The 17,477-nt window shown below is 35.7% G+C and overlaps 1 protein-coding gene across 1 annotated transcript in view; it reads right to left on the reverse strand.

The window, feature by feature from the left end:
• Nucleotides 1-17,477, reverse strand: part of SKAP1 (src kinase associated phosphoprotein 1) — a 276,746-nt gene that overhangs the window by 195,955 nt on the left and 63,314 nt on the right. Inside the window, exon 4 of the mRNA XM_059996383.1 lies at nucleotides 3,216-3,332. Coding sequence (XP_059852366.1) covers nucleotides 3,216-3,332 — 117 coding nt within the window. The remainder of the gene's footprint in view (nucleotides 1-3,215; nucleotides 3,333-17,477) is intronic.

A 17,477-nucleotide genomic window follows, 5' to 3' on the forward strand; every position in this document is an offset into this window, starting at 1 on the left:
TCTTCCTAAAGGATCACCCTAGCTGTCTCATCAGCAAGTGAAGACACTGACTTTATATTTGTCCATTTGTCAACTTGTTAATAGTGTGTTTTCCCAATGAGACGGACAGCTTCATGAGGGCAGGGACTGTGTTTGACTTTTTACTGCCTATTTCACTAACAGCTTAGCACAGTGCCTTGCTATTACCTTATAATCTCTAAATAAGTATTTGTTAAAATAATGAATAAATAGCGTATCAAGTATTACTGTTCTCCATAATGGTGCAAACTAGTTAAATAGGATATAAAGTTTACTTAAAATTTTAACATCTTTATAAGCTTCTCTTTAATTTCACAGGAAATGTACATATCTTTATTTTTCAGGGGAAGGAAACAAACATCTATTGTGCCTATTATGCATCAGGCACTGTGCTAGATTCAATGCTTTGCAGCAACTCATATTTAAACATTATCTCATCATCCTACAGTCAAATTTTTAACACAATCAAGTCTATTCCTACCTCTACCATTGACAGTGTCACTTTGGGAATTCTGTTAACTTGTATGCACAGAACTGAAAATAAAAATCTATTAAGCAAAATTTTACTATTTTTAATACTACTGGGGAACTATTATGGAACAAAGTTTCCACTATGGAATTTTCCAGGTAATAGGTTTACCTCTTTCAACACTAATTACTTTCTTTAATTTCAACTATTTTTAATGAAAATATTTTAAACATACTATGTGTATCTATACAGTCTTAACCAAAATATCTGGAATATGAATACATCTTTTTTTTTTTTTTTCGGTACGCGGGCCTCTCCCGTTGTGGAGCACAGGCTCTGGACGCGCAGGCTCAGCGGCCATGGCTCACGGGCCCAGCTGCTACATGGCATGTGGGATCTTCCCAGACCGGGGCACGAACCCATGTCCCCTGCATCGGCAGGTGGACTCTCAACCACTGCGCCACCAGGGAAGCCCCCATCTTTTTTGATAACTCAGATAAGGATAGTGGTAAGGATAGCAGAGTGGTTATGAGCAGAGGTTCTAGAACAAGACTGTGTAGACATAAATCCTGGTAATACTACTTACTAGCTATTCGATCTTAGATAAGTTAACTTCCCTAGGTCTCAGTTTCCTTATCTGTAAATTGAGGATAATTCCAATACCTACCTCTTAGGGCTCTTCTGAGGATTAAATGATGATAAATGCAAAGTACTTAGAACACAAATGCAACGTATATAGTAAGTGCTCAATAAAGGCTAGCTAAAAGTTTTACCTTATTAAGGTACTGAGCTCTTAGGGGAGAGTTCGGGCCATTTCTCTCTCTGTTACAATATGGCCTCAGGCTACTATGTTATTTTAGCTCTTATATAAATTTTGTGGGAATTCCCTGGTGGTCCAGTGGTTGGAACTCCACACTTTCACTGTTGAGGGCACAGGTTCGATCCCTGGTTGGGAAACTAAGATCTCACAAGCCATGCGGTACAGCCAAAAAAAAAAAAAAGTTTTATTTATAGATTTTGTTTTCTGTAACAAATTTTAATTGTTTTCGTGTTTCTTTCCTCAATGTTATTTGTTAATTGATGCCTTTACAGTACTTTTTCTTCTAATTGGATGCTTCACTCTACTGTGTGGGCTGAGAAATCAAAACACTGTAATGGTTAGACATTTGTAAGAAGAGGAATCCCCAGTGAGGGCCTCAGAGGCTTTTCCAGGAGTAAGGTACATAAATGTTAACCTGGGACTCAGGAACATCTATTTTCTATTTTCTATTTTCTGGCTTACTTATTGTGTTCTCAGCTGTGTTTGGGAAAGTTGGAAATACCAAATAAGTGACCTATGCATTAATGAGGTACTATTGTTCTAATTCTGTCAAGCATTAGATTGATCAAAAACAAATGAAAGGTTGATTTTTTTTAAATGTTTTGCACTGTTAGTTTTCTATAATTATTAATCAGCTACCAATGTAATTATTAAGCTTTCAATCCAAACAATGTTTTTACCTGAACCAATATACAGATCTCACATTAAGGCCCAATTTCTAAACCTTGGGTACTACTAATTGTGCTAGTACACTGTCTCTGTGTGACTGAATCCATAGTCCTCATTTGGTGGTTATCAATTCAGTGAAAGGGAGAAAATATGAATCACTGAAAGGGCCAAATGAAATAAGAATTAGTGATAAATTAGAAAGAGAAGGGAAGGTAGGGATTACGAACACTTGGAAAATGCCAAAGTCGGAGGGAAATTTGGAAGAAAAATAAACAGAAAGATCACAGACTAATAAAGAAAAATAAGGAATAATTTACCAACTTTACTCCCAATCCCTAAGTGAATAATAAGCTTTCAATTTAATATTCAGTTTAGTGGCATTTCTACCTCCCCCCCACGCACACTGCAAAGGCACAAGAGAGACTTTGATAAGATAAGTGTGTATCAGTGATGATCAAACTTTCTGGTCAAGCGGCCAAATGCCAGAAGAGGCACTGTGAACCTCCCCCCCCCCACCCCCGGAATAGCTGAGCCTGAGCCAGAAACTGGCAGCCACCACGCCAAAACTTTTATATTCATGTATCTTAAAAATTCATATATATTTTCATTCCACTCTGTTACATAGCAATCTGTTTCTAATATAATGTTTATAAGGGTTGAATTATTTAACTCTTCCCATTCCCAAATCTTCAAATAAAATTGATGCTCCAGGAAGATTTGCATTACGGTTCTTGTGGCTTTCCCTTCCCCTTGAGCAACACCAATATGGTCAGAGGTATGTGAAAGCATGGGTAAAAATGATATCTTATTATAATATGATAAGCTCAAGGGTCTCAAATAATCCACAATAAATCAATAAACTAATAATCATTAAATGAAAGCTCTAATTCTCATGAAACTCAGTGAAGCTAAAAAATCTGAAAGAATGGTAAAATGGGCTCTGCAATCTTAAAATGCCCTCTTAGCTTTTCAGCTACAGTTCTTATAGAAAGATCAATAATGATGTCTTCCCGCTCCAATATGGAATTAGTGTTTCCCTAAGTACATTAACTTCAGAACTATTGAATTACTAGGAGGATCAGCACCATAATGAAACAAATAATTGTTCTTTGCGAACTAGTGTTTACCAACACAGAGAACCTTCTGAAGGCTGCTGGATTGAAAATGACCAAAGGCAAAGACCCCAGGACAAAAAGCATAAAAGTATGGTTATCCTAAAGCCAGAAAGATGACACTCACCCTCATCCTGATAATCTGACAAAAACGGTGCATCTGATGTGAGAGAAGGGCCATGAGTTCCACTGTGATTATCATCGGAGCTGTCCTGTCCAAGGTAATTTTCAGCTTGGTCTCCCCCTGAGGGACAAAAAAAGAAAAAAGGTCGTACTTTTGACATCTTTATAAAAGTCTTTGTAGATTCCTTCTGGTATTCACCAAAAAATACGTATATTTTACTTGATGGACGTGGCCACTATCCATTAACACAGGAGAAACATAAATAAATTCAAGAACCAACCTACCTGGATGGGAAATTTTCCATTCGGCTAACTAACTAGAACTTAGAAACTGTTAGCTTAAAATGAGGAGAACTTTTGCCACAGAAAGAAACTTCTCCATCACACTTAAAATGAAAACATAGCTATATAAATATCCCATTAATTACAACCTTTACCCTGAATGCCTCTATTTCCAAATGAAATAGAATAAATTACATAAAGGGTTAAACTTCTATACATAATATAATGTAGCAAGGTCAATATTCTTTCCTTTTTTGAAAAATAAGAGAAGTAAAATTAGAAGCTGCACTATTCCAATTTCAATCGCTACTTGTTTTGCAATCTTAAGGAAGTTCTCTTTACAATTCTCGTTTACAGCCTATGCAACCAAGCTCTTAGGAATTCTAAAAGCCCTATGAAGGTAATATTTGTTCTGTAAAATGGCTTCGATGAAAGGCAATATATATACAATACCGAGTTATGCAATTAAAACAATGCTAATCTCTTTTGGGTGTTTTCAACATACACTGGATTATATTTTGTAGAAGTGGCCCATGCTATTGTGATACTTTAAAAGGTTTAAAGGAAGATGTTAGCTCATTCAGAAACCAGAAGAACAGGCTATGCACTGCAAATGGCTTTCCTTAAAATCCCCCAAACAGAGGTACAGTCTGCTGATAAAAGGACACCAACAGCTGCTCAGTTCATTTCACAAACTTGAAAAGAGGATTTTCAACTGAATTTAATATTATCTCAGATACTAATTTCCAAAGGAAATCGCCAGTGCTAATCTCAGTAAACACTGTAGAGTTTTGGCCCTGGATTTCAACTAGGGAGCAGTGAAACCAAACAACAACCTACATAGAATCTGAATTGCCTCACTTTAAAGGTTTATTTCCTACAATTAAACTAGAAGGATAGGGAGTATATAAAATGATTAAAAGCGAATCACGGTAGCCTTCTCTTTCCATAAATTAGATGATCATATCTAGACTCTTCTACATACGCTCAATGGTAGGTAGATGTCCATAACTGAGTTGAACACCTGCAGATATAGGACTTTAAAAATAAACCATGGAGTTTATTGTGGACAATAAAAGTAAAATTAAAAAAACAAACAACCTCACACAACAGTCACTGGTTGGAACCAAAAGAAATGCTCTCTACTTTACTAGGTTACTTGATCAAGACACAAAGCTTATAGTTCTGCTGAAGTACCACTGTGAAATTTCTATTATAAGCAGAAAAATTCTCAAATACTGAACGGAGGGTTAACATACTCAAATTTCTTTTTTAAACATCTTTATTGGAGTACAATTGCTTCACAATGGTGTGTTAGTTTCTGCTGTATGACGAAGTGAATCAGCTATACGTATACATATATCCCCATATCCCCTCCCTCTTGCGTCTCCCTCCCACCCTCCCTATCCCACTTAACACCACTGCAAATCTACTGAAATTATTTTATCAAGACAATCTAAATGGACTGCCTGGCAGGTAACCCAAAAGTGAGCTGTGAGGTTAAAGGAATTTAAAATTTCTGAGCCAAACCAAAATCCATTAAAAAAAAGTAGTAGTTTGGGTTGCCAAGCAAAATTAAACACTTGTAGGATATACTGAGTATTATTTATCAGCTGTCACTTTAGACTCAAAGTTTTCTGCATGCTTCAAAAATTTGACAAATTTACTCTTACATATTTTAGCAGTCCAGGCTTTTTTTTTTTTTTTAAGCAAATAAGGAGGGGCTTTGTTTTATTTCGTGTTTTTTTTTTTTTTGCGGTACACGGGCCTCTCACTGTTGTGGCCTCTCCCGTTGTGGAGCACAGGCTCCGGACGCGCAGGCTCAGCGGCCATGGCTCACGGGCCCAGCCGCTCCGTGGCATGTGGGATCTTCCCGGACCGGGGCACGAACCCGTGTCCCCTGCACCGGCAGGCGGACTCTCAACCACTGCGCCACCAGGGAAGCCCTGTTGTTGTTTTTAATGAACTTTTAAATTTTCAAATAGTTTTAGATTTATTATAAGTATTGCAAAGACAGTACAAAGAGTTCCTATATACTGTTCAACCAGTTTTCCCAATGTTAGCTTCTTACATAACTAGTGTATACTTGTCAAAACCAAGAAATTAGCATTGGTACATTGCTATTAACTAAACTACAGACTTTACTTGGATTTCACCAGTTTTTCTACTAATTTCCTTTTTCTGTCCCAGGATCCAATCCAGTTACATTTAGGGCTTCCATTTTTAAAGTCTTATCCAAAATACCTGCCATCTGATTTACTAACATCAGATGGAAAAGTCACTTCCATGTGATTCCTATGGTATCTAAATATAGTTACCCAAGGTGGGCTTTTAACAGCTACCTCTGTGCTAAATGCAAGACCATGACTCCATAAAGCATACGACAAAGGTATCCAACTCAATGCAGCATAAACAGAGTCTAGGTCAGTACTAAAAATGGTTGCAAAGGGGGAAACATTTAAAAATATGTTTTACATCCAAGTGTAATTAGTTCTCGGTGATGGAAATGTTGCTATAAGTGTTTTCAGTGTCTTATCAAGTGGCCCAACTCCCTTGGGCACACACAGAAAAAAAGCCTGTGACACTGTATAAATAGACACTCCCGTGTAATTAAAATGATTACAGCTACTCAAGATGCATGGGTGAAAAATTTTATGGAAGAACCAGCAATTACTGTGGTCATTTTGGATTTGTTGAAGTTTAGAACATCATTTTTCCTTAAAACATAATCTCAAGTCATCTCTGGTTTCATCTATGGATCTTATAATCGCAGTTCCAAGTGGCCACAACCATAGTCCAGTGGGATCAGACATAAATGATCACAAAATATAGTGACAGACATTTCCACTCAGCAGCTCTACAATTAGGGCTTAGAATTCCATCTGCTCTGAGTGGCTTTCTCACAAGCAAGACCCCTTGCCACTAGAGACACACTTTCCCATTGCAACTTGCTCAGAATCAATATATTTCTATCCAGATATATATACTAACACACAATATCTCCATTAATCACATCCACTACCTCCAGTCCCTTCCTTTTGTATTTCTAAACAAGATCTGGGGGAACTATATCAAGGGTTCACCTGCTATTAGCTGGTCGTTTGCCCCTCTATCCTAAGTGTCATAAGAATTGGGTACTAGATACACCCCTTAGTATATTCAGTGGCAGATTCTCCATTGAATATCATGCTGAGGGGCCTACAAGGAGGATGATTTCTCTATTGTTCTTTCCTTAGAGTCAAACTCAATTTCATTCATGCTCCATAGAGTGATAAGTTGGGAATTTCTGAGGGTTGGAGCAGAAAGATAAAGCAGCTTTGTGTCAGGTGTACGGTAATTATTTGCTAGGGTTTCTGTGCTATTTGTTTTTATTCTGTGTTTTCATTAACAGCTAATGAGTTTTCTCCCTTAATTCTGAAACAATAGCTTAGCCACTAGAAGTTGGCTTTTTCTGTCATGGATTCAACCAGCTGCTGCTGCTTCATAAACTTTATGGAGAAGTGGATTAAACTGCTAAAAACTTTCATTTCCTAATTCAATTCCAAACAAAACAGGGGGGAAAATGAACCATGATGATGTTCCCCTTGTAACTATTTTGACTCAGAGCAAACCCATCTGATTCTGAACTTGCAGGTACTATTTAGGGACAAAAACAGGCCATAATGATGATTTTACTTAGAAATGAGAAAAAAAATGAAAAAAAGACAGAAAGCAGTTTAAGCATACAAAATAAGAATAACAAATAGATAAAACATATAAATATATGTTTGCTTATTCAATTTGTAAAGGATCAATGTGGTTTTTTGTTAGTATGAAGTCATCAACACTTTTCTTCTAATTAATTATAAGCTATATTGTAAACACTTTATTCACATCTGCAACCAACTGTTTACATGGCATGGCTGAAAATTTTCTAGGGTTTGCTATTACTTCACCAAGTTATCTTTGGATAATATAAGGAAATTTAAATTAATGTAAAATTGTCTGCTTTTTCTTTGTTTTTGTTTTTATTGCTGCCATTAGAAGGGAACACATGACTTCTGACTCTATTTAATATTTAAGAACCCATGAGACACAAAGCTCCTTCTTTAAACTAATAAATCCTAAATAAAATGCTATAAATAAAGGTCCCTGATCCAAATCCAGGTAGTTTTCATGCTTGATAGCATGAATATTGCCAGATTTTCATGGACCAATTTCCTAGTAGTGCAGTTTCCAAAGCTGAACTAAGGTAAGATTAGTAAAACTGCAGCTTATTATTCCTTATTATAACCATTCATCTAAGTTATTGAATATAACACCAATCTAAGAAATATACTGAGTACATATGTGAAATGTTATTCACATGTAAACACAGTATGGAGCACATTTGTAACACCAAAGCTAAAGTTCTGTCAACACTTCCTTTATAAATTAGATAACCATTTTGCACATACTCATGCATTAGAAAATGTATGGCGTTTCCCACAGAACATGTTAGAGGCTTCACCGATTTCTAAATATCCATTTGGATTTGCGTGGTTAGTTCTTGTGATTAATCCATGTATAGTGAAGGTCTCAAATTCTTCTCTGTTCTAGACAGTCTGACTTCTTGCCCATCTTTTTTTTTGTCTCCTACACCTAGCCATAACTCAATGTATAAATATTCTTTTTTTTCCCAAGGCCCTGGCAGTGAGTATAATAGTACTGAATGTCATTAAGTCTACAGAACAAATGATGGGCCAGGTAAAGAAAGTTTCCACTTATCATTCTTCTGAAAATTTGCTCTAACTAGATCTTGAATGTACAAGAAATAAGTTGAGCTTATGACTCAGTTTTTAGCTTAGGATACTGTTTACTAATTGTATAATCACGCAAAGAGTAACAGACTTCTTAAGAACCTTTAGGGATCTCATTTGCAGAGACAGCACAGTCTAAATGATAAGAAATGAAATCAAATTGATTGGATGCTTAGAGCACCTGTGAATTCAACAACAAAAAGGGCAGCATAGTTTAATAATATTTCCAAAATGAATTACATCTTTCAGTGGTGAGCTGGACAGGAAAATGCCCAGGGGAGCCAATGGAAAAGTTCATTTTTTCTCCCTCCTTTAAAAAAAAAAAAAAAAAAAGATCATTTATGATGCAGTTTTTCATTTTGACCAGTAGGGTGGGCTGCAGTGTGTAGCATCACCCTAGTTCCTCAAAAAAGGAAAAAAAAAGGTAGCCACTGTGTGAATCCCCCTGCTCCTTCCCCTCCCCTCCACAGGAAAATGCTGAGATTTTTAACCCTTCTTAAGTTTCACATAAAGGCATAACTTCTGGACATTAACAAACTGGAGGGCTGACAGCAACAAATATAAGCCAGATAATTGTATATGTGACAACGCACACTTCATAAAGCAAATTACAGCCTGTCAGCCATCATTCCGGCTTTACAGTAACACATTCCATTTACCACTGTTATTGTTCAACTGGTACTAAAATGGAACCTGCTGAGTTAGAATATTTCCAATAGTAATATGATTTTGACAGAATTCAAAACATGTAAACCTAGGTATTTGGTAGTATGTAGATAAATACACTGTAAAATGAATGCATTTATTATATGGCAACCAGGCAATCTTAACCTGGAATTATTAGTTCATCATTCTGTTTTCCACTGTATTCTCAGTGTTTAAGTCTTACTATGAAGCTATTCAACTGAATTTTCAACATGTTTTGACTTACAGGAGAAAGCAGCTATAGTAATAATAAAAATACAATAGCTTACTAAGTTCTTACTGGTTATAGGCTTTAGGTCAAGACTCTTTATGTCCTATCTCATTTAATCCTCAAAATAATCCTGTGATATATTATTAATTATATATTATTAACCCAAAGTTTCAGATAAAGAAATTGAGACACAGAGATTAAACAACTTACCCAAAGTCATACAAGTGACTCATAAGTGGCAGTGCCAGGATTTGACACCATCTTGTCTGATTGCTAAGCTCTTGTTCTAATCCACTGAGCTGTACAGTCTCCAAATCTGCATGCTTTATAAATGACAATCATTACTCAAAGGCAAAGCATACTGAATGGCAGCCAGTGACTTGAATTTATGGCATGTGCTATTAATTAGTATTTTTTTATTTCAGTAAGGTAATGAACTATAATCAAAAGTATAAATTATTATAAGCAGTAGGAATACTGTAGTCACATTAGGCATGGAACTAATAGAGAAAGTCAAATGTGGTCAATGATTTGGTCAAGAAGGAGCTGGTCCAATTCATAGGTTCAAATGTACTGTAGTAGCATTGTTGCAGTGATTTTTTAAAAATACCACTTTTTAGCATGAAACTCATGCTAACAAAATTTAACACAACACTTTGGGTTTAGTCAGATCAATATGTTGAATTTTTTTCCAGCACATTCTGTGTGATTTTATTGGCTCCTGGGTATTTTGATGCTGCTTCATAGAAAGTGAGCCAACATGTTCTGCACCCAAATATAGCTTTGACCTGGCCTAGTTGTAGAATGCATTTCCTTTCTGGCACCATCATGCTTAAGTCTCACAGTAGGAAAATGCTTCAAAAATATGTAATTAGCCAGGAATGTAGCAATTTTATTACTATTGGTTTATCTTTCTCTTCCACTCTTTTTCTTTCTCCCAAATAACAAATTGTAGTACACCTTAGCACCCACTTCCTGTCCTGATGCATACTAGGATCTATCATATCCCAATGTATCAGTTTACATTACTTCTTCTTGAGAGAAACTATAAGGCCAGTTGGATTCCAATATCTTCTGCTAAAGAAGAATGGGACGACATGATCTACAGCCTACAGGTAGATATAAGAAAAGTTTTTACAAAAGACCAAGAAATAAAAGTAAAACGACATATAATAAAGAGTGGATTATGGGTAAGATAAGCAGGCCTGAAAATGTGAAACAGCTTTTAACATACAGAAGAAAAAGTGGGTTTTCTTTGTGAGTAATATAGACCTCCAATACCACTAAAGCTGGAATGGCAAAGGGTGACAAGATTTGGCCTCCCCGTGCCCCACGCATAGGAACTCCTGTTCACGTATGAAAACAACACGTGTGTAACGACAACATCAACAACCAAAACCTCTCACCATCAACAGTTCTGTTCAATGTTGGTCCCCTTTGGAACAGAAGTTTCACATGGAAAAGTATCTCCTTATATTTAAAATTTATTTTTCCTTCTTTATTGGGGTACCACTAACAAGGAAACTGCACTAATCTTAAGGAAAGTAAGTGGTATCACTTTGTACGTTTAGGAAAATACCTTTTAGAGATGAACTATGATCAAGAACTTTCTAAGCTGGCAAGTGTGTGTTAAGATTGGTTCTTCCACTCTTTGCCTCACAAGAGTTAGCAGTGATTGGAATCTTTATTATCTTTATTTTACACATCATATAAATCCCCTTGTACATAACTTAACAGTTCCTTTACTGTTTTAGTAGGACAGAGCCCAGTAAACAATAACTATTAAATGAGTTTCCAAGAGAAGTATGTGCTGATGGGAAGCACAGTGAAATGCTTTGTAACAGAATTGGGCTTAACCATCACCTTTTTTAGTCTCCAAATATCAAACAAATTCACTGGGTTTCAAGTCTAAGGGCTTATTCACAAAGAGTTTTAAGCAGAAACACCCAAAATTTTGTATTCAAATTAACCAGACATTTCTCTCAATACTTCGTGTCCAACACATGAAAATTCATTAGAGGCACATTCTTGAGGTAAATTAATTCTTATGCCAAGATTCTATGTTCAGGAACTGTACTCTTTACCTGATTTTTTGTATTGGTCCAGGAATAATTCTATCTAAAAGAAACAGTTTATAAATTTTTTTCCTCAACAAAAGTTTCCAGCCTAATCAAATAAACTTAAAGCAGTCATTAATTTATCAATTACTTTATTTTCTTTGCCATCTACATAATGACAAGGGTCAGAAGTTCTATGAACTTTTAATTAGCACATATGGAAAAAAGAAAGACTAAGATAGGGCAAAAAAGGTATTCTTTATCATTACCATGGGTATTATATGAAGCTGTTTTATTACTTATTTTAAAATTCACTTATAAGTGCTAAGTTAACTCAACACACCTACTGGTTCCCAAACACAAAACAACAGAGAATGCTGCTATTTTATATCATCATCAGGATCTTGCCTATAAATTCATATATAAAAATAAATAAGAAGGAAAAAGCATGAATGGGTATAAACTACCAAATTATGAATATACTGAAAAAAAGCTACCGTGTTAAATCAAGTTTTTTTGGTACGCTTCTTTTTCGTCCAGGTTTTATTGATATGTAATTAACATATTTTATTAGTTTTAGATGTACAGCATAGTGATTTAATACACGTATATATTGAGAAGAATTTTTTGGATTTTCCATATCCTTTAATGAATTGAAAATATATTAACAGAAAAGACTCCCCCCTCCAAGACTGTAAGTTTAGTCAACATCCATCACCACACATAGCTACAATTTTTTTCTTATGATGAGAACTTTTAAGATCTACTCTCTTAGCAACTTTCAAATACACAATACAATATTGTTAACTACAGTAAGCTTTATTAAATAAAAAAGTTAAGTGTGCCCAGAGCAAAAATTTCAAACATTGTAAGAAGGCATGTAATAATGAAAGCTCATCTTCCCTCCCTTCTCTTGGTTCTTCTCTCCAGGAGCAACCATTGTTATGTTTCTTGGGTATTCTATGAATTTTCTATCTAAATGTAAGAAGTGTCTGTGAGGGCAGTATGTCTTTTTTTAAAACAAATGGTAGCATCTGTCCTGTTCTGTATCCTGCTTTTCCTCCTAATTATTTATCTTGGAGGTTGCTTCATATCAGCACAAATAGATTTATCTTGCTTTTATTTTAACTAACTTTTAGCCAAAAAAAAATAATTCATGCACATGGTGGAAATTCAAATAGTACCAAAAGATATAAATAATGAAGATTCTCTCTGTACTCACACTGATACCCCCCTCAACAGGACCACCACTGTTAGATTCACGTATATCCTTCCAAAAATAGCCTACACACACACAAAAAGCAAGCACACGTACACGCATGTGTGTACACTGTACACAGTACACTGTCCAAATTGCCCTCTTCATTTAACAATATGCCTTGGAGACAGCTCCATGATACACATATATATTCCTTTAATCTCTATGCAGCACTCCATTAAATGCATGTAACATACTTTTTTTAACTAGTCCCCTATTGCTGAACATTTAGGCTGTTTGGAGTCTTTGCTATTCCAAACAATGCTACAAATGAACATCCTTGTGTATAATATATTGTGTAGGGAATACAGAAGGCAGCAGCATCTGATTCAAATGATTTCTTCTTTTGCCTGCATGAAAGTCAGTTCTTTTTCTTATGTCTCAAGATCTTATATCCTAGGATAGGACATTTACAAAGGACATAAAAATCTTAGAAAATTTTAATGTTAAAAAGAAAAAAAGTGAGTCCTTTTATTTTTAAAAAAAACCTCTCTTTGACAGTAGTTGCCAAACAGTGCATTAATTTTAAAATGCATCATTGCATTATTCCACTCTTTAAAAAACCCAACCAGTAGATGTATAGGAAGTAAAATATTTGAAAAGGTATCAAAGTCAGTAATTAATTTCAAAAACAGTGTGTGTGTATATGTCCACCTTCTACAGATTAATTTGTATAAAATGTAGCAAATAAATAAAGGGGGAAAAAGGTCCAAAGGAAGTCAAGTCACAAAAGCAGCTGTCAAGATTGTTGATGCTAAAAGTTTGGGCTAAAGCCAAAGGCAGGAGCATTCGTCCTGTGTACATTTCCCCCTATTAAATCCCCAAAAGACATGGAAAACATTCTGGAAGATTTCTTTTTAAAAAGTAGTATAGGTTAGGATATTCTAGGTTCATAACCAACACTTGTGTTTATAAAATATTAGCATTCCAGGAATAGTGATAGAAAGATACTTAACAGTAAATTACAAATATTGTAAATTCAGACTTTTTCTTACATTTGCAAACACGTCATAAATTTTGGCTGTGTTTCTTTGTGTAAATCCTACTTATGACTGCGCTAAAACCTTTTGGCATGAAGGCAAAGAGTATTTTCATAAATAAAACAGTAAAATCACTGTACACTCCATTAATTCAAAAACACTTCTCTTCAACTTCAAAGGGAAACCTTTCTATCCTTTTTTTAGTGCTAAGATGGTGTTTCTTTGCTGCTTTAATGGCTTGCTTCTTGTAGTTGTCATAACTACATGCTCCAAGTATGTGATAGTAAGAGACGAGAAGGTGACATCTATGCTTCGATTCAACATGCCTCAGACGTTACAGAGCAATAGGCTCATAAATCTAACCTCCAAAGTGCCTACTAATAAAAAGTCTGCACACATCCTTTAAATGCAAAATCTCACAAATATATACATGGTGAGTTAAATGGCCCTACACCAGGATTAAGCTGGAATGGATGAATTTTATGGAAAGATATGTGAAATATATATTACCCAAGTTCCACACATGGATTTACTTGCAGAATCCTACTTTGAAACATAAACATAATACTTGCTACCACTTCAGGAAGTGCCTACCAAGTGGCAAGCACTCCTCATGAGTTCATCATCTCATTAAAATTCATTACAACTCACAATAAGTGCAAAGTAGATATTATTAGCAAGATTTTGTAGATGAGGAGGTTATGTAACTTGTCATAGCTCACAAAGCTTGTTAGTAGAAGAGCTGGGATTCGAATTCAGGTCTGATTTCAAAGTTCATGCTCTTTCCTTCACAAAACACTAAACTTGAGAAAAACCTTTTTTTTTTTAAAATTGGGATATAGTTGCTTTACAATGTTGTGTTAGTTTCTGTTGTCCAGCGAAGTGAATCAGCTATATGTATACATATATCCCCTCATTGTCGGATTTCCTTCCCATTTAGGTCACCACAGAGAAGGTAAAACTAATATTGTTGTTTAGAAATTCGACTAATATCGTGTTTTGAATATCTGATTGCCGAAACGGTAAAAGTTCCATGGCAAAGATTCCAATGAATTTTCTTTGTAACTTTAAGTGAATTTAAGTAGAGAAAAAGTTCTCAAAGTAAGCAGGACTTGAATTATCAAAGGAATCTCAATCTTATTAAAAAATAAAAAGCCTTTCCCATGTTTCTCAATTGTACTTGAGCCCATTAAAAAAACTCTTTCATTTACGTTCCTTCTACATTAAAGTAACAAATTATTTGGATTATATATATATATTTTCCTGTTTCATTATTTTTAAATGAACTTCACTCAGGAAGTTGACAGTAGACCAGTAAGACAATTTAGGTGAAAATATGAGGGAAAGAATTACCAACAACACAACCATAAACAGAAACTACACCATGTCCAGGTACCGTGCTAGGGCTTAAACATATTACTACCAGTCCTCATGACAACCCTGCAATGAGACAGTAAAATACAGCAACGAAGATATTGGGCTCTGGAACTATTAATGAGCATGTCGTTTCTTATTGGGGTGATGAAAACGTTCTGAAATTAGATAATGGTGATGGTTGCACAACTCGGTGATCAGACTAAAAACCACTGATGTGCACTTATAAAGGGTGAATTTTTTGGCATGTGAATTATATCTCAATAAAGCTGCTATTTTTTCTAAAAAGAGTATATACTATGAAGTCAGACTGACCAAGTTAGAATCCTTGAGGGGAATGGTCTTGAGCAATTCTCTTAACTACTCTACGTCTCAGTACCCACATCTATCAAATGGGTATATTAACAGTACCTATTTCATAGGGCTGTTCTAAGGGTTAAATAAGATAATGCATGTAAAGTACTTAGCACAATGTCTGGCACATCCTCATTTTATAGATAAGGAAGCCAGGGTTCATAGAAATGAAGCAACTTACTAAGTTCACATAACCTTTAGCTAAATGGTACAGGTGAGATTTGAGCTCAGGTCTGTCAGCCCTCAGTGTCCATGTTCTTTCTACCATGCCACGTTTCTTCTCCAGAACAGGGACAAAACTCTCCCTAATACTATTCAATGATCACTCCTCCATCACATTAAACCTGCGATTGAATGGAATGATGGATAAGAAACATTTTGCTGGAAATCCTTCTCTAGGTCTAGGCAGTCCCCTCTCCCAAGCATCTTTCTTTAAAGGTTACCTTTGCCGCACATTATGACAACTCATCACTTATATAAGCAGATGTTTAAATGTGTGCTAATAAAGAGATTAATAAATAAGAGATCTTTTATAATTAAGGACTATTTTCCTTCTAGGCACCAGACTCTGGTCCAAATATCCTGAAGAACACAAATGTGTATTTAGGCAAATGAACAGAGTTAATCAAGTTCATCCCATCATCTTCCTGTACAAGGATCCTGCCATAGATAAAATGCTAGGAAAGTATGGGGCCACCATTTCCGTCCTTTCTCACTTTCTTCCCAATACTACCTAGTCTTCCAGGGCTCTTAAAATCCTCCTGCCATCTCTTCTCCTTCTTACATATTCCTATTCTTTTCATAATCCTAAATTGTCCTATAGTACCTTATATAGACCTGCTACTGCTCTCACCCACCCTACATTTCAAAAGCAAACAATCTGCTAAGATCTGCTCAGAAGGGCCAGGTAAAAGATACTCCTTCCTCTTCTATCCCCAGAAAATGTCTTAGCGGGAGGAGCAAAGCTGGGGGCAAGACACATAAATATGGGTTTTACTATTTGATCTTTCCTTACATTTACTTCCAAATGAGCGAAGAATTTGCTACAGATATCCAATCATTGTCAAGAAGTAAATTTAGTTTTCTGCTCTAAATAAACTCTTTTCAATTGTCCCCTTGGCTGCTCTACCTCTGCTCTCTTTCTAAGAGAGACAGACTGTGTAGAAGTTGCCCTATGATGGAAGATGACTACAGTACCACTATTAGAAGAATTTGGTAAGATGTGTCCTTTGTCTTTGTAGCGCCACACAGTCCCTTGTGTTAAGCTCCAAAATTATTTTCTCTTCTCAACACATTACTATACCACATCTCTGACACTAATTCTTCATTTCTCCTTTAGGTAAGAAATTCTACCTTCACAGTTCCATTCATTTCTGCCAGTTCACATTCATGTTCTGCCCCCTGTGGATTTTGGTTAACATCTGTTAAACACTGAACTATAGGGCCATCCCTTGAATAGCATATTCACATTTTGCAAAGCAAACTGCTACATTATTACATATAATTCTCCATTCTCAATCTATGTTTTCAGCCATAAATGCTTTAGGACAGTGAGATATATAGTAACACTATATCACATTATTTAAAATATTATAAATGCTATGACTTTAATTTACAAGAGTTTAAAAGCTTTAAAAGTTTTTTTATTCCTTAAAACTTGCTTTTTTTCTTCGGTACACGGGCCTCTCATTCATTGTTGTGGCCTCTCCCATTGCGGAGCACAGGCTCCGGACGCGCAGCCTCAGCGGCCATGGCTCATGGGCTCATGGGCTCATGGGCTCATGGGCTCAGCCACTCCGTGGCATGTGGGATCTTCCCGGACCGGGGCATGAACCAGTGTCCCCCGCATCGGCAGGCGGACTCTCAACCACTGCGCCACCAGGGAAGCCCTAAAACTTGCTTTTAAAGAAAACCTTATATAGACTTGAAAGAATGAGCCAGGAAAATTTAAACTTTAATAAAATTCGTATCATTACTCACAGTTTGAATTTTTTAAGGTATTACTGCTCACTGAGACTGGATACACTGACAATGTTGAGAATAAAAAATGTTGGAAAAGTTTGCAATTGGTTAAAAAATGTTATAGAGCAAAATAGTTCATAAAGCTATTTTAGATTTTCAAGTTTAATCTAAAACTCTCTGTGATTTTCTGAGAAGATAAAAATCTCCCATTTATAACAAGTTGAGATAATTAATATTCAGAATGATGTTTCTGACATTCTCAACGAGTGTACTAAAAATAAAGAATGCATATACTTTAAACAACC

This window comes from Delphinus delphis, chromosome 19 (assembly GCF_949987515.2).
Source record: "Delphinus delphis chromosome 19, mDelDel1.2, whole genome shotgun sequence".
NCBI lineage: Eukaryota > Metazoa > Chordata > Mammalia > Artiodactyla > Delphinidae > Delphinus > Delphinus delphis.